At 52.6% G+C, this 22,940-nt stretch overlaps 1 protein-coding gene across 2 annotated transcripts in view; it reads left to right on the forward strand.

Annotated features, from left to right (window-relative positions):
* The first annotated feature begins 20,479 nt into the window (after window positions 1-20,479).
* ATP2A3 (ATPase sarcoplasmic/endoplasmic reticulum Ca2+ transporting 3) overlaps window positions 20,480-22,940 on the forward strand; it is a 50,297-nt gene continuing 47,836 nt past the window's right edge. For both annotated transcript variants that reach the window (XM_065853114.2, XM_065853116.2), the window contains exon 1: window positions 20,480-20,723. In XM_065853114.2, coding sequence (XP_065709186.1) covers window positions 20,606-20,723 — 118 coding nt within the window. In that variant the 5' untranslated portion in view covers window positions 20,480-20,605. The remainder of the gene's footprint in view (window positions 20,724-22,940) is intronic.

The following is a 22,940-nucleotide window of genomic DNA, read 5'->3' on the forward strand; positions in this document are numbered from 1 at the left end:
GCAGCTTGAGGGTGGCATCCAGCTCAGCACCAGACATTGCACCATCACCCAAAGCTTGAAGACCTCCCCAAGCCAGCAAGCACGAGCCCCAGGCTGCGACTGCAAATGGGGGCACTGGAAGAGCAGCATCCTGGCAAGTAGGGCTGGGGATCCCCAAAAGAATCCATCTCCTTGGGGTGCTTGCTGCAGAGCCAGGAGTAATGGAGCAGCCCCATGCACAACCCCCTGTTTCCATCCCACCGCAGCCCAGGCCCTGGGTGATGCTGGAGGTGGCAGCTTTGTGCCCAAAGCAAGTTCACCCCATCCTGCTTTTTCAGCTACTGCCTCCCACAGCCCCGGCGCCTTCCCGGGGAGCCCTGCCAGCTAATAAACCACTTTCAATCTCTAAAGAAGGTCCTTTGTGCAGCCTTTTGTCAACAGGGCCTGTCCCATTGCTATAGCTACGGCCCCTTCCCTGCCGGCCACACCTGTTTGTTTTTCCAGCTCCTTTCTGTTGCCATCAGATTTCTCTGCCACCTAAATCAAAATGCTGAGAAAAGCCCAGCCCTGGTCCTGCGCCCTTGTCGCTCTTCCCCATTAAGGAAACTCCTCACTCTCCGGGGACCGATTTCTGCAGGCGATGGCCTCAAACCAGCCTGCTCAGCTTGGGCCCCTCGGCACAGCCTTGTTTTTCTGGCTTTTATCCTTAAATTTATTGCTTGTGGTGGAGCGGGGCTGGTGCGGTTTGCAGCGAGGTCCCTGGGTGAAGGAGACTCCTTGGGAAAGGCTGGTGATGGTGATGTCCCATGGCCCGTCAGCAGGAATTTTGCAGATACACCACAGGGTTTCCTCACTGAATGCTTTTTCCCCACATTCATAAAGCCCCCCCAAAATTAGTGCTTTTGGGTATGGATCTTGTGTGCCTCCTCAAGCAGCAGGACCTGCCCCGGCTCCTGGGGTGGTCACGGGGGCTGCAATGCAGCATGGGGCAGGATTTTCCCCCACAGGACCTTGGTCCTGTGCTGTCTCTGGGACCAGGAGCCTTCCCAGGGGCTTGTGTTGCCCTTTAGGGACATTAAAGAAGGAAAATATACCAACTTAATGAGCTGTGGCTGCTGTGTACCCAGAAAAAGACACCCAGAGGTGGGAAGGATCCTAGGGGATTTTCCCTTCATTTGCAAACCTTGTCCCTGCACAGGGTGTTTCTCCCACACCAGCTTCAGGAATATGATTGCCGACAGATATCAAAAGCATTTCCATGAGCAAAGGGGGCTTATCTTGATCTTTATTGGGGCAACCTGACCACAAGGATCCTGCTTTTCTCTTCCCGCGTTTCATTTCTTCCCCCGCCAGATGCAGCTGAGGTTCGTCCCCGGCACAGTGGACCTGCCGTGTCGGTATTTGCTTTCCCTGCTCCGTGCACCGAACCCCGCTGCGGTTGAGTCACGCTCTCCGCTGCCGGCTGACTCACCGCTGTGCCGAGATCGCCGGGAAACCTCCGGAACCAGGCAGAGAAATCCACCCCCGGGCTGCGAGGTTGAATCCTGCAGTGCCAGAGCTCCAGCCCTTTCTGCTGGGACACAAAGGGATGCTGGAAAGGAGCGGGGAGACACCTCCGGGGACACGCAGCCCTGGCCGGGTGCGAAAGTGTGACGGTCCAGGTGACAAGGATGGGCTGGAGGCAAGGAGCAGGTTTCCAGGATTTGGCCTTACTTTTGCCACAAGCTGGCAATGAAATAATTAAACAAACCCGCCTCCTTATTTCACCCGAATGTTATTACTATTTATTGTCCTGCAGTTTTGGCGCTGCTTCTAAATATTTGATGTGACGGAAAATGTATTTTTAATTAGCACGTAGTATTTGGTGCGTTGTCAGTGTGTCACCATTTGTAAAAAAAAAAAACATAATAATAATTTAATGCTTGTCATAAAACCAGGCTGGGTTTAGTGATGCTGATAAGGTCTTGCATCTCAGACGGCCCCATGCTGGCCATGCACGTGCTGACCTCAAGTGCTGTGTTATGGCTGTCAAAGCGTACCTGAAATTCAAGCTATTTAGGATCTGCTATAAAACGAGCCATGTCGCCGATGCCAGCGCTGCAGGGACACACGTGAGGGCTGCGATGGCTTCGCAGCAGCGCTGCACATCTGGAGCACAGGCACATCTGGGCAGCTGCTCCGGGAGGGATGGAGCCGTGTTGGGGTGAGCAGGGGGAACAGCTGGAGTGGTTTAGCGATGTCCGGCTCTCCCGCTGCTCATCACCCCACAGTCAGACAAAACCAAGCTGCTGTTGGGTGGAAAACAAGGTTTCCAGGAGAAATCGGTCACGCTCGGTTGGACGTTTCTGTAAACGAAGAGGCTGCGGGGAGCGCGGCGTGGCCGTGGCCACTGACCTGCCCCACAGCTGGATTTGTCTGTTAGAAAAACATCCACTTTTGATATTAAAGATTTCCAGCAATGGAAACTTCACAGCAGCCACGGGGCTGGGGAGCCAGGCGCTAATTGGTGGAACTTGTAGCAAAAGTGTCCCTCCAGCTCTTTTCCATTGGAAAATCCAAACGCTTTCTCCAACTTTTGATTTCTCACAAAAACTAAAGCAAAACATGCTGGGCGGGGGAGCAGGGGCGGGGGAAGGTCTTGACAATACTGGAACAGCCCTTTTCACTCCATCAGGACAAATATTTACATTTTCTCGTTTTCAAGTTACTTTTGTTTGGAAATCATTTGTTTTATATTGTACTCTGTTACCACGCTTTGAAAAATCACAAAGAAAACAAAATGATTTTGCAGAAACATGATGCTTTGGCCAAAGCAGAATGAATTTTTTTCTCTTTTTCCAAATTTTCCCTGGTAACATGGACACTTCAGGGCCTTTCCCAACTCGGCAATTTTAGAGCAATGTCTCCTTCCCGTTTGTCCAGCTACAACATAGAACAATAATTCTCAAAGGGTTAATAATAAATCTCTTAATAGATTTTTAATCAGTTCTCAGCATCCATCCGGCACTTGCGCTGTCTGGTTCTCGGGACTGGAACCATCTGCGATGCTTCCGACCGCCGCGCTCAAACCCACCCGGAGCATCTGCTGCTCCTCTCGGTGCCATCGCTGTCATCTAGTAAATCAGCTAGAAATCATTAATAAACGAGCGCTGCAGGTAGCACCTATAGATCTTATAAGTAGCAATTGAAAGGAAAATCTTTTCCTATAGCGACATTATCTCTGGTTGGGCAAGCGTGGGTGCGTTTTATTCCGAGTTGGAAGCTGTGATCTCCTTCCAGGTGTGTGAATCGCTGCGGCTATTTTCCCTGTGTTGGACAGGATTGGACTGATTTGCGTAATTAGTGCTGAGACTACAACCAGAACTAACGGGGTCAGGCAAGGGCTTTGTGGCCACATTCCTGCCCACGGTGGGAATATGCTCTTTATTTCTCATGGAGCAATAGGTGAGGAATGAAGGATGGTCCTGAAAAGTCTGCAGGCTCAGGAATGGCCCTTAATCATAGAATCACAGAATGATTTGGGTTGAAGGGACCATCTCATCTCCCCCAGTGCCACCCCTGCCACGAGCAGGGACATCTTCACCAGCTCGGGTTGCTCAGAGCCCCGTCCAGCCTGGCCTGGGATGTCTCCGGGGATGGTTCATCCACCACCTCTCTGGGCAACCTGGGACAGGCTCTCACCACCCTTGGTGTAAAAAATTTCTTCCCCATGTCCAGCCTGAATCTCCCCTCTTTTAGTTTAAAACCACAACATCACATCAGCTCTCCTGCTGCTTACAGAAGGTCCAGCATCGCCTCCCACCGCACACCTCCCGCTCCAGCCCTCCCGGCGAGCAGATTTTTCCAGACCTCTGGTCCTTTGTGCAGTTTTTGGAATGCTGCCCCAGGCTGAGGCTTCCAGAAGGGGACCCTGCTGAGCTTCTGGGGGGACGGTGCGTGAACAGGGGCTCCTGTTGTGCCCCCCACATTGCCATGGGGCACCCTTGTGTCACATGAGCTGGGCCACGGTCACCCACTCCAGCACCATTTTTTGGGATGCTCCAGGGAAGAGGTTCAGCAAATCCCAAGGGAGGCTGGTGGGGGGCACTGGGGTGTCCTGGCGGTGCTGGGGGGGTCTCAGCTCGCGCGAGACCATCTGCTGCTGCCTGTTCTCTTCCCCTCTGACACATCCCCTCGCTCGAGCGCTTCCTTCCTCCTGGTCCGTTTTTCCAGGGATGCTTCTCCTCCACCGCTGTCTCCTGTCCCAGCAGCTGTTTTGTAGCACCAGCTATTTTGACTGCTTGGTTAACTATTTATCCAGATGGAGCGAGTCTGTTGTCGTGCGCCTGGCATGTTTTTTCCATACACAAATTCTGCGCCGAAGCGGACAGGACAAAGCCCAATGAGCTCTGCAAGTTGTCCCGAGCGCTGGGTGTGCTTGCTTTGGATGCCGTTCAGCCTCCGCAGGTCCCAGCCCCTGCCCTCGCCCCTTTTTACATCAAATTCAGGGGATTTGTCCTCCTTGTCCCTGCTCTTTCCCTTGCACTGTCGGACCTCACCCCGGCCCAGCTGCAATAAGGAACTGGCGTGCCTTTATTTTCCTAGCACTTAATTTTAATCAAATGCAAATTCCAAATGCTTTGCAAACACAGTGATCCATTCGATGTTAATTGCTGGGGCTGGGGATGCTGTTTGCTGCCCTGGGAAGGGGCAGGATGAGACCCCTGTCCCTGTGGGGGATGATGGGGCAGTGTGATCCTGCGGCTCTGCCCAAAATCCAGGTCCCCAGCCTCCAGCAAGAGAGCTCAGGGGGGATTTTGGAACCTGTGCATCTTCCCAGGGGCCTTGGTGCTGGGTTTCCTATTAGGGCACAAACCCACTGCAGAGCTCAGCTCCCAAATTTGCTGCTTTTTCACCCATTTTGCTGTTAGATAAAGACTGTTGGCTTAAAGCTGCCTTCACCTGCAATCACCTCTCCAACACTCAGAGCTCCCCATCTCCATTAGGGACAAGAAATGGCTTCACCCAAGCATCTCCCTGAGCAAATTGCTCAGATGATTTTTGCTCCATCCCAGCAGGACTGAGGGTTTTCCCTCAGCACACTCCCGGCTGGTGACCAGCAGAGCCCAGGGTGCCCTGACACCCATTGTCCCCTGGGCCGCGGCAGGGCCCAGGTTTGGCTGCTCAGAAGCATTTGCATTGAAAATCTCAACTTTGAAATGCAAAAAGTGCCCAGCTGCAATGGGAGACACTGCAGCAGGCAGTTTATAGCGAAGTCTAAATATTTATGCAGAAACTTTGTGTTTTCCCTCTGCCCTTGAGTTTCATGATATTTATTTCCTTTGCTCCCTCCTGGGCTGGGGACGAGCAGGGGCAGCCGCTGGCTCTGTCGTGCTGGATGGGATATTTCTCACCATATCACAGCAAAACCGGCTGAAATTCAGAAAAACACACCAAAACTCCCCCTCTTCAGCAGAATTCTTTTTCTTTCCAGCTTTTTTCACTGAGAGAGCCTGAAGTTTCCAAGTACACTTGTCGCTCAGTGCATGAAAGGAAAGTTGGCAGCTCCCCGGGCTATTGTCAAAACCCCTCACGAAACTAAAGGATTTCGGCTGCGTTTCCTACCCGCCGACCTTATCAAGGTTTTGCATGTTCTTGCCATTTCTTCATGGCACCGGGGCCGTTGCACGGTGCAAAATGCTGGTGGCACTGGGGCTTTCAGCACCACAGCCCCTCACCCCAACGCCTTGTAGGGGTGCATCCCCTGGGTGTGGGTATTTTAATGGAGATAAGTGACTCTAGCACAATTTGTTTAGCAAAATCCCTGCTATTTCTGTTTGTGAGTTGTGAGCTGAGGTTTGCCAAGCAGCCTGTGCTCATTTGTGGCTTATGGCTGGTTGCTGAAGGCTTTGCAGTAGCTGTGTCACTAACATGCTCTGGGGACCTCCAATGTCAGATGTCACCCACAGAGCACAGCGTTTGCCTTCACCATGTCTCCTCCTGACATTTTTGGGCTCAGGTTGGACATTTTTGGCAGGGAAGTGGTTCCTGTGCCAGGAGAGCAAGCCTTGCTTTTCAGAGGCTTGGTATGCAGTCAATGCAGAGCCCATCTGTGTGTTACAGCAAGCGCTGCGGGGACGTGTCCTGTGAGCTGCACCAGGTTTGGATCACACTGATGGACCTTCACAAAGTGGGTTGTGGAGCCCATTAGTGAGGGATGAGGGACACAATGTGGGCTCGGTCATCTTCTCCCCCTTGGGAGCTCTCCTGCAGGAGCAAAGCCATGTGCAGGAGGGAGCTGGTGCATCAGCAAAAGGTTTAATGACTGGGGGGAGTCTGGGGCTTCACGTGTGAGGGTGGCTCTGTGGACCCCACTGACCCCCAGGACACACCAGTGGCAACTTGCGCTTGGTCTGCACCTCAAAGGCTTTTCCCAGGGGAGCGTCAGGATCTGCAGGGCCGGGATTGCCAGGTGCACAGCGAGGATGTGTCTACGTGGATTTGCATGATGTAAAAGTGAGATCAGGCCACAAATATTGATCTTTGGTCTGCACACTCACGGGGGCAGCCCCAGGATGCTGCCGACCAAACCCTGAGGTCCGTGCCCGCAGCGGGAGCTCCTGTCCCCGCCGTGTTTGTGTGAAGCACAAGTGCACCCTTGGCCGGCAGCCATCGAGCGACGGCGTGAGGGTGTTGGGCTTCCTCGCGGCCGCCTGGCCACGGAGATAAGCGCTGGGGCAGGAAGCGGCTTGGGCCGTGCTGGGCTGCAGCGAGTTTGGCTCCTCAGCATGGGGGGGCTGGGTCTGCGATGGGGGGCTCGCCTGCGGGATGGTGGTGTTGGGCTTGTCTCCTGCTTCCCTGTGAGGTCCCCTCCTGGGGACAGTCCCAACATGGGTACGGTGGGGCTGGGGAGTGCAGGAGGAGGAGGCAGAGCAGCAGAGGGACCAGGAACACTGGCCAATGTCCACATCCCATGGACACGTAACTGTTCCATCTACAGCCTCGCAGGTGAAACAGAAACACCATGGTACAAGTACCCCTGTTTTGTGCCGTGCTCACTGTTGCAGCACCCCAGAGAGACAAGTCCCCATATTTCACAGGGGAATTCCATAGAATAGAATCACAGAACCATTTCAGTTGGAAGAGACCCTCAGTATTGAGTCCAACCATAACCTAACCTCTAGCATTAAACCATGTCCCTAAGAATCTCATCTAAACACCTTTTAAACCCCTCCAGGGATGGTGACTCCACCACTGTCCTGGGCAGCCTGTTCCAATGCCTGACAACCCTTTCCATGAAGAATTTTTTCCTAATATTCAATCTGAACCTCCCAGTTTGGGCATCAATCTGATAAGCTACAGAAACAAAGACATCTCCATGCATTTGGCATCCACAGCATCACTGCTAACAGCCAGTCTGCCTGGGGAAAGGGAGGTTTTTGCAGGCTTTGCACAGGGTTCGAGTGATTTCCTGGTGCCCAGTGCTTTCTGGGGTGCAGAGGATCCTTCTGCCCTAGAACCAGCCCTTGCACCCTTGCTTTTGCAGCCAGGAGCTGCCGTCACTGTGTTTTGCGCCGGCCTGTGTTTTGCCAACAGCATTTAGTAAACAGCGCCCTGCATGATGCACAAGAGAGATCCAAATCAGCCTTAAGAAAAGCAAACCGGCCCAGAGTTATCTCTGCAAGCCAAGTCTGCAAATGCACGAAGAATTCCTGCACCTTCTGCAAAACAGCGTCTGCCCTCCTCCTCCTCACCGGAGATAATTGCTCTGTCTACCAGCAAGCTGCTCCTGGCAGCGCTTGGCCAGGACGTGGTGTCCCAGGGACCGGCTGCTTTCCCTGGGCCATTAATGCCATCGCAGCCAGCCAGACGTTTGCTCGCTGCCGTCTCGGAGGTGGGATTCACTTTGAGAGGAGAGCGGGATGAAATGGTCGCTGTGGCTGGAGGCTGCGGGGGGGTGGGTTGCAAAACAACAGCGCTTATTAAGAGACCTCAGATGTGAGGACCTGATTTTCCCCAAAGGCCTTTTGCATGCAAGCTTTCCTGGAGGAGAAAAAAGAGAAAAAATAATTGGAGTAAAAGATTAAATTAATTGGAGTGGTAAACCAGGGGGTGCACACAGGGCTGAGCATCAGCTAAGCCCCGCACATGGCATGCCCTGGACAATAGCTGCTTATCTTCATTTTTTTAGTTCAGGTAGGAGAGAGCAATGGTTTGGCTCAGTGGGGCCAGAATTAGCCTGACCGTGCCTGGGGTCAGATCTGCCGTGAGTCGAGCCCAGGGACCTGACTCACGCAGTCACCAGCAGATCGTTTAGGGGTTTTATTTCTTTATTAGTGATTAATGGCAGCTTTTTGTTTCTAATGGAAGGAAATAGGGAGGAAATGGTTTCTTGCCTTCATTTGTCAGGGGTTTGTTTAAATGGGCGCTTGCATTTGCTGGAAATAGGTCACGGTCCTGTACTTTCATGGACGAGAAGCTGGTTGGGCTGGGCTGCGTGTCAGATGTTTGGCTGGTGAAACCCTCGCAGGTTCTCCTGTGCGGGGCCGTTCCCCTCACCTGCCCTGGCACCTCAGCCCCGCGCCAGGGACACCCATGTCCTGCTGCCTGTGACCACGGAGAGATGGTTTGCAGTTCCTCCAATGGTTATTCCCAGGCTGCATAATTAGGTGGAAATTAATGTTCCTGGCATCTCTGCCATGGGCAGCATGGGGTGTGCAAGGAGGGTGCATTGCCTCTGGGAGGTGTGTGCCCCCCCGGATGGTTTTGGAGCTGAGAGTCTTTGGGCACAGAGCTTTTAAAAGAGAAATCCTGGTTTCGAGTGGAGTGACGGTGTTGCCCACAACTCCCCCTGCAAAACAGGGACTGGAAAGAGTCTGGTTCAGGCTCCAAAAAGTCCCAGATCTCCCGTGGATCCTGTGCAGGTGCTTTGGATGCTTAAGGATGGAGCACCAGGAGTATGAGGCTGTTTAAATAGCCCTGATATGTCTGGATTTGGATAACATGAGGGAAATGCATTGTTTTTTCGAGCAGAATAGTCAATTTTTTTGCTGTAGGCGCACTTGCCTGTGAGTGGAGGTGAGAGCCCATGGCTGAGCCTGCACAGACACCCCGGGGCCAGCTCCTGCTGTGCAAAGGACACGGGGCTGAGGGACAAGGTGATGGCAAAGCCACTGTCCCGTGTCCTCACCAGGGCGACAGCAGCAGAGCTGAGACAGCGTCACCACAGCTGGAGTGTTTGCCCGGTGCCGTATCCTGAGCATCAGCCACACGGTGGGACACGGTGGGGAGACATGGTGGGCTTAAGGGGACCTCACCCCTTATTGCCACCCTGACGTTGTGGTCAATCTGGTGCTGAGGGAGTGTTTCAGGCATAAATAGGGATGCCTGGTGTTTTATAAATACCAACTTCTGGTCATTTTGTGCGTTGATGTTGAGATGTTTCTGCAAGTTCAGAGCTCGCGGCTGCGGCTGAGCAAGCTCAGGGCACTGGGTCAGTTGGGGTGGCTCTTGTCGCCACCCCAAAAGCCACAGCAGACCCATGCTTTGGTGTACTTGAGGCCCATGGGAGGAAAAATTGTTACAGATAACTGAGATCTGAGCCATTTAAAAAAGGTGTTTGTGCACTGGAAGGACTCAGCCTTCGGAAAAGTTACTCATCTTCCTCTTCATCTGAAATAACACCTTTCCTCATGGCCGTTCTGCCCCAGCATCACCACGCTCTCTCAGCCTGGCCAGGCAGCCGGAGCCCAAAAATCCTAGCAACAATGACATTGTTTGCTATATTTGCCTCACTTCAGGCTGAGCAGAACCGATGACACACCATGGAGCTGGCAGTGGAGCTGGTATTGATGCCATCTGCAGAGAGCCGCCTCCTCACCGTCTTAAGATTAAATCTACTTAACTATTTGGTTTGTGCTTCTCTAGGGCTGCTGTGCAGGGCGCTCGTGGTGGGCACCACGGTGCTCAGGGGGAGCCCAGGTCGGCCCCAAACTGGGGGATGCTCTTTGCATCTTGCACTGAACACAGATGCAGAGACATCACATCTCGTCCCCTTCCTTGGCACACGTTGTGCGCACAGACTCCTTCCAGACATCACGTCCTTCCCATGAGCGGTTTCCAGCAGCAAATGTTCTTGTGAATTTTTTTTTTTTTCATTTCTTTTTATCACAGGCTGCTTCTGATGTGGGAGACGAGGGCTCAGCTCTGCCCCGTCTTCAGAGAGATGCCGGCTGGGTGGCTTGCAAACCATCTTAGTCTCTATGCACCTTTGGATGCTTATGTTTCAAAAGTAAAAGAGACTCTATGTTTTTTACTTAAAGTGCACTTGGGGACTCAAAGTCTTGTGTGATCAGGTTGACTGAGGGGAGGCTTCTGGCCTCATAGGAAAGCTTGAAAATAGGCAAGTGTCATTTCACAGCTGGGAAAGCAGAAAGGAAACATCACGGCTTTTGCTTTCACATTTTGGGGGGCATTTTGTTATTGCGACCCACGGGTCTTCACTGCCTCTGGAGAGCAGTGCGGTCTGGCCAGTGCCAAGCAAACATCTTCCTGCTGCATCAAACCTCCCCAGGGAAAATCCACCTGTGGTGCAAAAACCTCTGCCGTGCCCATGGGGTCTCTCCCATCCCAGCTCTGTGCTGCCCCTGGGTATCGCTGAGGGTGGTCAGGGTCGGGTTCTGGTGATGCCTTGGAGATGAGGAACTTCCCACACAGCCGATGTTCGGGAGATGAAGGAAGCCAAGTCCTACAGCTGCATCCCACCCGCAACAGGAGGTGCCCTGTGCGGTCCTTCCTGCAGAGCTATGACTTCGGACATTAGAGCAATGAATTGAAAGAGAGTAAAAATAAACGCTGGATTCTAAATGCATCAATTCTGGGTTTTGCATTTGGAGAGCACTCACTGCATGCTTACGGCTTGAAACCTGGAGTGTAAAAATAATGTAAAAGCCAAGATGGGTGTGAGAGACTCCCGGGAGAACAGGCACCGTGCAGCACACCACGGCTTGCACAAAACCACTCATCCCCTGCACAGGGGACCCAGCACAGCCCCAAAACACTGTCAGAGCTGCAGGATGCGCATGAGGATCCCACAGCACCAGGTATGGCATGGGGGGAGATGTATAAAGCAGCAAAAGTAGGGAAATGTGACAGCGCATCCCTCTGCCCGCCCAGCCTTGGAGAGAGCACGCGAGTAGGAACAGGATAGCAAAATTAGAGTTGGAAAGTGTAAATGGAATGGTGACAGGATGAGGATGGGTCTGTCTCTGTGGTCAGTAGCAACGATGCCATCAGCAAAAGGTGAACATTGAAATTGCTGACAGCCCCTCGCTGCCCTGAAGGGGAGATGAGCCAGTCAAGGGTTTATTTCCTTACCTGTTCTGGGCTACCTTTGCTCCATAAATAATGAAGACTTAGTAAAAACACTAAAAATAATACTAAAAATAATCAAAGTAAACCCAAAACATCCTGGCCCCAATGGTCCCATGAGCAGACAGGTCTGCAGCCCCAAAGGAACCCATTTTCCTTTAACACTATTTTTCCAGTTCCTTGGTGTGAGACCGATGCTTTTCACATTGTTGACTCGCTTTTACTCTTTGCAGATTTGCAGAGGACTAAAAGAAGCGGCTTTGGGAGATGACTTATCCCATGGATCTCATATTTTTCCCTTGAGCTGTGGGTTTTATTTTCTTCCATGTAATGTGTCTTGCTGAGCACTGAGCCCAGACTGGGGCTGATGGGGAGCGTCTCCCATGGCCATCACCGAAACCAGAGCCTGTCCCACGGCAGCAGCGCTCTGGACGGGTGGCATTTGAAGTATAGTTGGGTTTGGCTTTCCCACCCCACGTGTCCTGCCAGTGGCTGCCTTTGCCTCGTGTACCTGGGCTCAGCATCCTCAGCCCTCTCCATCGCTCCGGGGCACCACAAGGACCTCATGATTTGGGGTCTAGCAGCATCCTGGGGTGATGGGGAGTGTTTTCTCGGTGGCGGGTGCTTTTGCGTGAGAGAGTGCCGCCAGCTCTGTTTTAATTGGCAGTAGTTGATGAGCCCCGCGAGCACTGGACTTGATTATCGCTACCAGCGTTTACGAGAGGGTACGTTTTCCGCTCTCGCAGCGAGGGCAGAAGCCAGGAGAAGCCTCCGCGGTTGTGCCAGGGCTGAGTCACCCGGATTCGGAGGAAAGGAGTGTGTGTAGGGGGGGAATTAAACAGTCAATCATGCTTTCAGCAAGCCTGAAATCATGTGTGATATTTTTGTTTTCAGATTCCCGGCTTCGATTTTTGTGGCAAGGTTGTTCCCGACATCCCGACCGCAGTGACGCCACGCCGAGGGCAGACTCCGCCGCGCCGGTGCCGGCGAGCGAAGCTCTGGCTCCATCCCATCACCATCTCGGAGCCCCCAGGGCCTGCAGGGGCATTTTGGCAGCTAATTTGCTCTGCAGCCCCTTGATCACCAGGTGAGCCAGAGCAAGAATGTGAGGCAAACCTTGCCTTCATAAAAAATATATATATATAAAATATAAAAGCAAGGAGAACTGGCCTATGGTTTGAGGAGCTGAGATGTGATGTTTCCCATTGGCAAAGCCACAATGGGCTTGGGATTTGCAGAAAGGCTGCGGGATGGCAGAAGCGATGCCCACAGTGGTGGCCCTGGCTGGGGACCCAGGCTGGACCTGCACAAACATGGCCAAGACGTGGCTCATCCTGCAGAAAGATGACAAGTTCCCCCGATCTCCACAGGGTCATCCCAGCTGGGCTCTGGGTGCTGAAACACCACCAGGACCATTGCTCATGACTTCACTGTACATCTCAGGAACGTGTTTGCTCCCAAAGCCTTGATCCTTGGAGCCATGTAAAGAGGAGAATTTCACAGGGGTGGCTTTTTTGTGCTGTTTTCTTAACTTTTGCCTCCTTAGCCCCCATTTTCTTGGCACAGGCACAGCCTGAACCCACTCAGTCCAAGCCCAGTGAGACGATGAGAACAACTGAAACAACTTGATTTGGAGGGATGCTCAGGCCTGATGTCTGAGCCAGGAAACCATCACCAATTCCTCAAGAAAAAAAAAAAAAAACACAGGCAAAAAATGATGGGGAAAAAGCTTTACATCTCCCACAAAGGCCTTCGACATGAGCAGCCATCAGCGTTTCTGGGCTCGACATCCAAACCGAAACGAACTGAGCTATACCACGTGTTCTTCCTTTGCGGAGCCAAAAGCTGTTCCTGTCATGCTATAGATTTGTTCTCTGATTAACGTAGAATCTGTTTCTTTTTTTCAGGGAAGAGAATCAGAGAAACCGACAGCAGCATGTTAAGTATTTGGCAAACAATTCCTTTTATGTTGCGTGTAGGTAGCGCTTGATATATTTGCGAGCTATATATAGCTAAATACATATATATCTCACTCCACATATTGTTTCAATTATTTTTGCAGACTACCTGCAAAACACAATCACGATCAGAAGCTGGAGATGCAGTCGCTACACCAGCGACTGACAACAAATTCTCTAAAGATTTTTGATGCAAAACGTTTTTGTGCTTTCCAGGGAAAGACAAAGGGATTCGGTCCTATCTTGCCCATCTTGTGATGCACGTGTTTTGGGGTATTAATACACTCAGATTAATAAGGTGTCCTGGAGCTCTAGGTGTATGTTGGCATTTAATAGCAAATTTTCAGATGTTTGAGAAATTTTCTTGATGTGGGCATCAAATTGGGGAGGTGATGGCTTGGCTTCCCCTTTCTAGACAAAAAACAAAGTAAAAATTTTGGGAAAGGGAGCTTCAACAAATGAAAACTTTCACTTTTATTGTTTTGGATTCCTCCACTTCTTAGACAGAGCTAAACATGTGTCACTTTAAAGGGGAAAGAAATCCCTTTTTATTTATTGCTCAGGAAGTGTTGGAGCAAGATCCTGAGACGTTTGGAAAAAATAATGTTGCTGCTTTTTATTTTTCCCTCGTTCCTTCCAGCTTGACCCCAACCAGTGAAAAAAGTATTACTGGAGTCACTGCCATATTTTCCTGGTTTGCAGAGAAATTCGCAGACTAAACCATCCATCCCAACACTGTACAGAAATGTGCTGAGTTACTTCTTTTTTTTTCCCTCGTGGGCTTCCCTGCCTCGAAGTGGAGGGTTTGTGAAGGTTTCTCTGGTTTTCCTTTGTTCAGCGCTCACGAAAGAGAAAGAGGAAGGAAACCCGCCATCGCTCGGCCTGATACTCGGTTAAAAATAGCCGGGCTGGCTGGGCCGGGGTTCCCATCCTCGCTAAAGGTCACTTCCTCGAGCCCTGCTGCTGAAAATATGTCACCAAATGTCCCATTTTGGCACATTTCTGATGGTTTAAAGGCAGCGGAGGGCTCGGAGGAAGGAGAGATGCTCACTGCCCTGCAGAGCTTGGCTCCGGGCTCTGCATGGGTTTTATTTTCCATTCCATGGAGCCACATCCAGGGTCCCTTCCTTGGGGCTGGGTTGTGATGCCCACACTTTGATTTCCCAGCTGAACAGCTGAACCTGGCATGTCCTGGCTCCCTTTGCCAGGGGGAGGGCATCCTGCTGGCTGGTGTTCAAGCCCTGACCTCCCAGTGTTTCGGGTTTTTTTCCCCATTATTTTTTCTACAATTTTTCCCCATTTTTACTTTTCCCTGTGCAGCTGGGCTGCCTCCTGTGGTCAGGACAGTCCCAGGGCTCAGCAGCGTGGCCTCGAGAGCTGGCACAGGGTAGGGGACCAGCTTCAGTCCTGCCTTCAGCATCACCCAGCACGGGCAGCCCATCGCCCAGGAAACTGCGGGAAGGACTCGGTGCAGACACGAAACCCCCAGTTTCCCCATTTCCCACCATCCAGACCTAGGAACCAGCCTTAAAAAGAAATTGCACTGTGAAAAAAAATAAACACAGCTCCATCAAATTATCCAGCGCAGCATGTTGGGTGCCGATGTCCATGTCGCTTATGAAAAGGCTGCTTGATGCTAGCACGGGCACCCTCCTCCTGGGCTCACAGAACCTTCCATGGGACCGGGATGCAGGAGGGATGAGGACATCCCTTTGGGCAGCACCATGGCTATTTTGCATCCCTCTGGCTGGAGGGGCCACCTCCCGTGGGTGTTTTTGTCTTTGAAGCCACCATGATGTGTTTGTCCACTACTGAGGGAGATCTGTGCCCAAAGGCACTGTGATATTGAGTGATTCCTGCTTCATAGGAGAGAGGAAAGGTGCTGTAGATGTGAAAAAAATGAGGTGAACCCCCCCGCCCCGATGCTGGTTCAGCGCCAGCCCTTACCCTCCCCTTGGTGAGCGTCGCATCTCCATGGAGAGCCGGAATCGTTCGTTCTGCCTAGTTAAAACCAGACATTTTTCCATTTTTGGCTTGTGCATCTGCTGGAGGGAAGTGTGGAGGGAAATTCTGCCCGTAGCAAGGGCACTGAAATAACCACCTCAAACATCAGCCCAGCCCCAGGTATGTGCAGGGCTCTCAGCTCGCTGGGCGCTGCCTTGGAGCCTCCGGTTGTGTTATTTGCTTTCGCTGTTTCCTGAACTCCAGCAAAACCCCTGGGAACGACAAGCCACAAAGGCAGGGTTTTTTTTTTTTTCCAGAAGGTATTTTGCATCAGGGAAAAACCCATCTGAGCGTCAGAGTGACTGTCACCGTGTTCCCCCTTTGATGGATATGAATGTATTTTCCTACCTTTGAAAGGGACTGGAATACAGTCTTTTAAAAAAATTGCTCAATATAGGTCTGGATTCATAAACAGACAATTCTAAGTGTTGCTGCTGGCTTCAGGGAATTCAGAACCGCTGTGGGCTCCTTGCTCAAATCCTGCCCAGCAGAGCTCGGGTGATCATTCCAGAAATGCCCCAGTGGGGGTATTAGACTCAGGAAAGCCCCATTTTAGCGTAATTACAGACATAGCCATGGAAAGAAAGGAAACCTCAATGCGTATGCTTTATAGCTGCCACTGCCAATACTGCCTGACAGTGGGAATCCTGTTCCTCGTAGCCGTTTGTGGTAGGAGCAGAGCTGGAAAAGAGGGCAACAGCCCCGCGCATCGCCTCCCAACAGAACAGCCTTGTCCGTACGGACTGTTCCTCGTTGTTTTTCCCCGGATGTAACCTCCTGTTTGCCTTGAAATCCTGTGCTGGCCAGGTGTTTCCAGCATCTCTGGCTCTCTGGAGCCCCAAGCCTGAGCACCGACTGATGTTCCAGCGCTCTCTGGATCCAGCCCTCGGGGAACAGGATTGACCTGCAGCTGCTGGGAGTCCTGGCCGGGGGATTAAAAATAAACCCCTAAGCCTGGCTCCAAAAGGTTTGCTGGTGTGTAACATTTAGAAGAGGCTCAAACTGTTATTTCAAGGAGTATTATTTTTTTTTTTCTCCATAGGAAAAGCAAATATCAAACCGCCACGGAAAAAAAAAAAAAACAAAAAAGCCATTCCTGACTCTCCCTGTGGATGGGATTCACTGCACGTGAACTGTGGGGATGTGGTGGGAGAAAGCCTTGGAGGGGGATAGCAAATAGCAGTGGCACTATCATCTTGAATTAATTAATGCCACTGTCGGTGACAGCCCCAGAGCCAGGGGATGGTGCTGGAGCAGTTCATGGGGCAGCTGCACATAACCCCAAGTTGTTTTGTGAAGGTGAGAGCTGTTGACAGAAGAGATTTGCACCTCCTTGTGTAGCATTAGCTTTTCTGTTTGTGGCGGTTAAGCCTGAATTTGTTCTTTTTTAGCCTCACAGCTCCTTTCCTGGGAGCAACCCATGGGGGACTACAAGTGTGAAGCTGCAGGTGAGCTCAGGGGTTGCAGCGAGATCTGGAAATAGTGTTAAATGCACATGCCGAGGGCTGGCTCCTGCACCCATCACCCACCCGCAACTGTCTTCTGAACAAAGATGAACTTGACCTGAGCCAGGAGTCCGGTTGTGGACCCTGAACCACATTTCTGCAGAAACGAAGAGGGTGAAAGACAGACAGCTGAAAGCCCTGTACATTTTCTCCTATCTGCAAGCCACGGTTGCTGCTGAGAGTCCTTAAACCCACTATTAGCCTGTGCTTAGGCTCATTGAGCGTCTGTTGTCCATCACTCTTCACATGCTGGAGCCCAGGGGCTGGTTCCCAGCACACAAGCTGCTCTCTCAGCCTTTCCAGCAAACATAATTTTTTCCCCATCTCCAAGGAACAAAGTGGAGACAAAAGATTAATCTTCCATGGATTGTAAAATCCTTGGGGCGAGGAGCGTGGCGTCGGTTCAGCGCTGCTGGCGGCTGTTCCGCCGACTGTGACGGGCTCTGGAGCGGCTCCGGCCGTCCCGTTCCCCTCGCCCCCGGCCCGGGAGCACAGCAGTGCAAATCCACAGCTTTTGGGAGAATTATTCCAAATTTCCTTTTGTAGAAACAAGAACAAAATCAAAACCAGCTGTCGACTCCCATGCCTTGAACAGCGCACCGCAGCCTAAAAAAACCTCCTCAGAAACCTGGAAGGTGTTAAACTCACCACTTTCTTCTTTTTATCACCCTCTTAAGATTGTCTACCTCCAAAAATAATTACTGTGGGGAAGGCCAAGATAAATAAGGAGGTTTGCTTTTCTTTTCAGGGCTGACGTGCTGCAGAAGGGAATCCCCCAAACCGGGGGCTACCGGGGATGGAGCCCCACTCCCCCCAGCCCGGCTCGCTCCAGTGGCCAAAGACTCTTCACTTACAATACTGAGTGTGTTTCCATTCCAGACCATTTTCCCCTCACCGGTCATTGTTGGACTGACTACTGCTCCACGTCACTAATAGTTTTCATGGATTACTTAATTATAGGTGGGGTTGATGGTGCTGCCCATTACCGGGGCTGCCAGATGTTCCCTGTGTAACTCTGTTCTCAGTCGCTCCCAGGTTTGTCAAACTTTAACTTTTGGAGCTGGGACACAGTCTTCGTGCTTTCTTCCAGTACAAGGATGAGCATCATCTGATGAAACTGGGAGGAGCAGGAACAAGTGGAGTACGTCTTCATGTAGTGTCAAGCAGAGCCCTGGGGTGCCCAGCCTGTGGGCATGGTGTGGGCAGGCGGTGGCATGTCCCCAAGGGTGGCCGAGACAAGGGCTTGGAGGAGAGATCGTTGGGGGTTACTGAATAAAATGGTCAAATGCTGGAAGAGTTCTGGTGGAAAAACGCTGTAGGTGCCTGCCTGCACCTTGCTGGACTCGTGTGGGTGGGTCACCACTGGGCTGGAGGGACCCACTGAAGTTGTGGAATAGGATAAAGAGGTCAGGAGATGCTGAGGAAAGAAATGAGTGTCTCCTGGTTATACACACGTGGCTACACAGCACAGCCTCGGTGTGTCTTGCCTCTGTTCTTCATCTGCACCGTGAGCATTGAATCAGAGCCTCATGGTGCCGGGTGCAGATGAAGGCAGCCAGGTGGGCTGTGGGGTTGGGGCTTCCCCAAATCACACCCAGGAGCACAGGAAGAACCTTCTTTCAAAAACCCTTGCTCTAGGGGCAGCACGTGTGCCCTGGAGCAGGGTGACAAGGACCGAGCTGGACTGCAGGCTGGGTGACACAGGAATCCAGTCCAATCCGCAGCTAAAGCAGCTGCTTTCAGGGCAGTTCCTGAGTTTTGAGGATGATCTATTGCATTCATTCCTCTGTGCACCTTGTCAAAAGCATGTTATATGTTAATAATGTCAGATGGCATTAGTTGTCTCCAGGGACCTGGTGGAACTGCTCAGCCCCTTGATCTGGAGAGCCCCGGGGAAGCACACAGATAAACAACACTATTGCCTAGGGGCGTCAGAAGCAGAAATGTCACTTTTGCCCCTAAAATGGTGATGAGTGGCAGATGAATACAACAGCAGAGGTTGAAGCGAGGCCAGACCGCAGGGCTGGGAGCTGTGCTTCCTGCAGCAGGGCCCACGGCACCGCTCGGGGGGTGCAGCTCAGGAAGAGCACCCCTCTGCCTCCCGCACTGTCGGCTGCGGTGAATCGAAACAAATGAGTTTAACAAAGTAAAACCAAATGAACCTATGTTTCCTTCAGGACCTCCCCTCCAATGGGAGCTGCAAAACCTTTTCTATAAATGAATCTACACAGAAATAAATAAGCTGGTGCTCCTCCCTGAGATGTCTACTGCCACTTCCTCACCCTCGCTGCCATCTCTGGGTTCTGCTTTGGGTACATTTCCGCTGAAGTTGGGTTATTCTTGCCTCTGGGCCCGTTCCCGCTCCCTGTGGCTGGAGGGCGGCACGGATTGCTGTCAGCTTCTTACAGTGCACTGGGAAAACTGGAAGTACCTGAAAAGTCAGAAGTTGATGTTCCTGTGGGGACAGTCCCCAGGAGCAGGTTTTGGCCAGCTCACAGAAATACTGCTCATGTGAAAAGCTTGGTTAGGTGCACTGTGGAATAGTCCTGCAGAAGGGGGGGAAGTGTTGTTTACACCCGTGGATTTTGGGGGCAATCCTCCTATTCCAGGTCAGGGTAACTCCTCATGTTGCTGTTGCTGATCTCTGCTGCATGGGGCATCTGCGACAAACAGTCATTTTGCTGCTAGAAACAGTCATTTAAGTAGTCCATTGAGAGCAAGTGTTGCAAAATAGTGATGTAAAGCACTTGCATTGTGTAATCAGGTGCTGGACCCTCCTGAGCCAAGAAAGAAGGGGACAGGGGACCTGGTTGAATATGGTGACAAAGAGGGATCAAGGCCAGCCCCGCTGTGCTGAATTTCTGCAAAAACCTGAGAGTTCCAGAACGACCCCATTCACCACAATAGGGGTGCTCTGCCTTCTGTCCTGGGGATGAGGAGCACTAAGCAGTGGGAAGCGCGATGCTCCAGGATGTCTGGGACATGCACAGTGACACTGATGCCCATGTTTTACCATGCATGAGGTCTCTTTGTTCCTTCCTGTGTCTCCCTGCCATGACATTCGACATTTCATGTTTCAAAAGACGAAGGCAGCGCAGCACAGCTGCTTCTTTCAAGCTGCATCGATGGGGACAGTGTTGGTGGCGGTTTTACCAAGTGTCAAGCAGCGATTCCTGCTTCCAGGGCTCCCGCTGCCATCAGCCGCTGCCCCTGATCTCATAGAGGTGCATGGACAGGACCTGGTCTGCAGGTTTGGGGCTGGATGGATCGGTGATGGGGGGAAGCACACAGCCCCTGCTTTGCCTGGGCAGGGGCTGAGAGATCCCTTCCCTTACCTCCCAGCACTTCAACGAGCATCCAGCACCCCGGGATGCCTCACTTTGACGGGAGGTTTTCCCTGGCCGCCAGCATCACTTCCGAGAAGTTTGTCAATAATTAAAAAAAAAAAAAAAAAGAAGAAGTAAATTATAAAAGCGGGGGGACAGGGGCAGGTGTGGAGGGGTCACATCGGGTTGCAACGCGGCGGGAGCCGGAGCCCGGGGGGTGACCGTGCTCCTTTCCCCCACCTCTCCGGTGCGGTCCCCGGGGCTGCCCTGCGCGGGGCGGCGCTGGGCGCGTTGTCCCCGGGGGAGGCGGGGATCGGCGGGGCGGGGCGGCGGCAGGAGGCGGGTTCGGCGGCGGGAGCCCCTTCCCGTGGCGGGCGGAGAGGTGCCGAGGCAGCGCCGTGCGAGCGGCGGCCCGTGTGCCCTCCGTGCTCCCCCCACCGAGCATCCCCCCCATCCCCTCCCCGGCCCGGGTCGCCGCCGGGGAATGGAGGCGGCGCACAGCCTCCCGGTGCTCGATGTCCTCCGCCGCTTCGGTGTCACCGAGAGCTGCGGGCTCAGCCCGGAGCAGGTCCGCCGCAACCGGGAGAAGTACGGTCCCAATGGTTAGTGCGGCGGGACGGGACCGGGGGGGGAACGGGAGAGGCCGGGGAATCCGCCGGTGGTGGGGACAGGGATGGGGCACCGGACCCTTCGTCGGGACCCTCCCCGCCGGGACCGAGAGGGTCGGGGTGCTGCCCTGGGGTCACTCGGAGCATCCCGCCCCGGGGCTGCGGAGGAGCCGTTGGGACTGGCCGCGGGACACCTGTTGATTAGGGGAGTATTTGCCGGCTTTGATTAAGGGGTAATTACTGGGGGTACGGGCGGGCAGCGCTGGTAATTAGCGTGGGTATTAGTGCTTCTGGCGGAGTGTCTGAAAGGGGGAAACGAGGTGGCTATGTCGCCAGGAAAGAGAGGGGGAAGTTACCCCATTACATGTGGGTGAAAGAGGGAAGCCCCAAAATGGGCGCGAGGGGTGTTGTGACAGGGGGACCCCGTTCCCGGCTGGGCCGTGGGTGTTGTTGCGGAAAGGAAAGGGGTGGCAGGGGGAGATAGGGTGAGGAGATGTTCTCTGGCTTTGCTGCCTGACCTGGGGAAGCCTCCTTGAGCAGCTGGGGATCCTCTTGGCTTTGATAAAGGGGATTTTTAAACTCGTGTTTTCTAAGCGCTGAGTGTGCATGGGAGGGACTTGCTGAGGTGTCTGAACCTACCCAGGTAAATAGTGATTTTGATTGTTCAGGCCGTGGCTTGGGCAGGTCATTAACTCTGCATACGGAAACAAGAGGGTTTTAGGATGAGTTTGCTCCAGTGCTTTGGAGCAGCAAGTCCTTTCTTGAAGTTGTGCAAAGGACATTAAGTGTGCAAACTCTCCCCTGCTTTGGAGCTTGTTGCATCTGCTTTTCACTTGGTCCTCATGGTTGAGGCTAAGGAAAAGCCTGAGTAGATGCTGGCAGCATTGCTGTCTGCATCTCTGTGCAGTGGGAGGGCTGTGTTAGGGGGATCAGAGGGATGTGCCTCCTCCGGACAAGCCCTGCAAGCAGCAGTCCGGTGTGCTGGGCTGTGCTTGGGGTCCCCCATCCTGGCGGTGCCCCCTGTACTGGGCAGCCTGTGCTCTGTTCAGAGTCAGCATGGTCAGGGCTGGATCAAGAGCTCTTGCCGTGGAGCACTCTGCACAAGGTGTGAGCAGTGGAGCATCACACCTGTCCTGGGCTGACCTGATTTTGGAGGAGGGCAGCTGGAGACCCATACTGTTAGCTGGGAGGGGAGTGATGCCTTTGCATTGGTGGCTGAGTACAAAATGCATCCTTAACAAACAGATAATTGGTGTGATTTCAGGATATAATTGCTCCAAACACTTGTGCACTATCCCTCAGCCTCCCAGGAGCGTGGGGATGATGGGTGGTCTGTGCTGTGCAGCGGTGTGTCACCTACAGGCATCGCTGTCACAGGGATCACGGTGGCTTCGTCCTCCTGTTTGCCCAAGTGAATCATCGCTGCTGAGTCAGGCACGTTGGCTGCTCGGTGACACCGGCTCTCTGCCTTGAAAAAAGGAGCTTGAACACATGACGTAGGTGCAAAGCAAAGGGTTAGCTGTGGCAATTAGTGTGTCTTATTTTTTTTTCTTCTTCCTTCCCACTCTTGCAAGCGATGGCTCTGTCCTCGCAGTCCTCTGCAGTTTTGCTTCCCATACCGTCCAGAGTTGGGTTTCTTGCAGGCTGCTGATTTGTAGGAGCTTCTGACTTTGGGATGTCCCATGGCTTTCATCTCCAAAGCAGATCTCTGCATCTCCTGTACAACACAGCTCAGAGTGATGTCCACAGGCATCAGGAGCTGTAATGTGGGCAGTACAACCATCAGTGAAAATGTGGTCAAAGATTTTTAAGAATTCTGAATTTTTGTGCAGTATTTATATTTTTCTCATGGCGCGGATGAGTGATGACCTGATTAGTACAATTTAGAATCGTGCAGAATGGGACTCTGTGTGGTTTGTTTGGTTTACAACCTCGATGTGAAGCACACAGCCTTTTTCCCAGCATGGCGAGAACTTGCAGGTTGTGTGGTGGCAGCAGGAGCCAACCTCCCCGACTGCGCTGGGGCACCCTTGGGTGCATGTTTGGGAGACCTGATGCAGATGAGGATGCTGCAGGGAGCAGCGTGCGATGGCGAGCTGGGCTAGCACCAGAGCACCGGTCTTGACAATGGCATGTATTAAAATGCATTTTAATTTAGGCTTAAATTAAACTTGGGCAGCAGAAGTACAGGGCCGTTCGGTGACTCGCTTG

This window comes from Patagioenas fasciata, chromosome 19, assembly GCF_037038585.1.
Source record: "Patagioenas fasciata isolate bPatFas1 chromosome 19, bPatFas1.hap1, whole genome shotgun sequence".
Lineage (NCBI taxonomy): Eukaryota > Metazoa > Chordata > Aves > Columbiformes > Columbidae > Patagioenas > Patagioenas fasciata.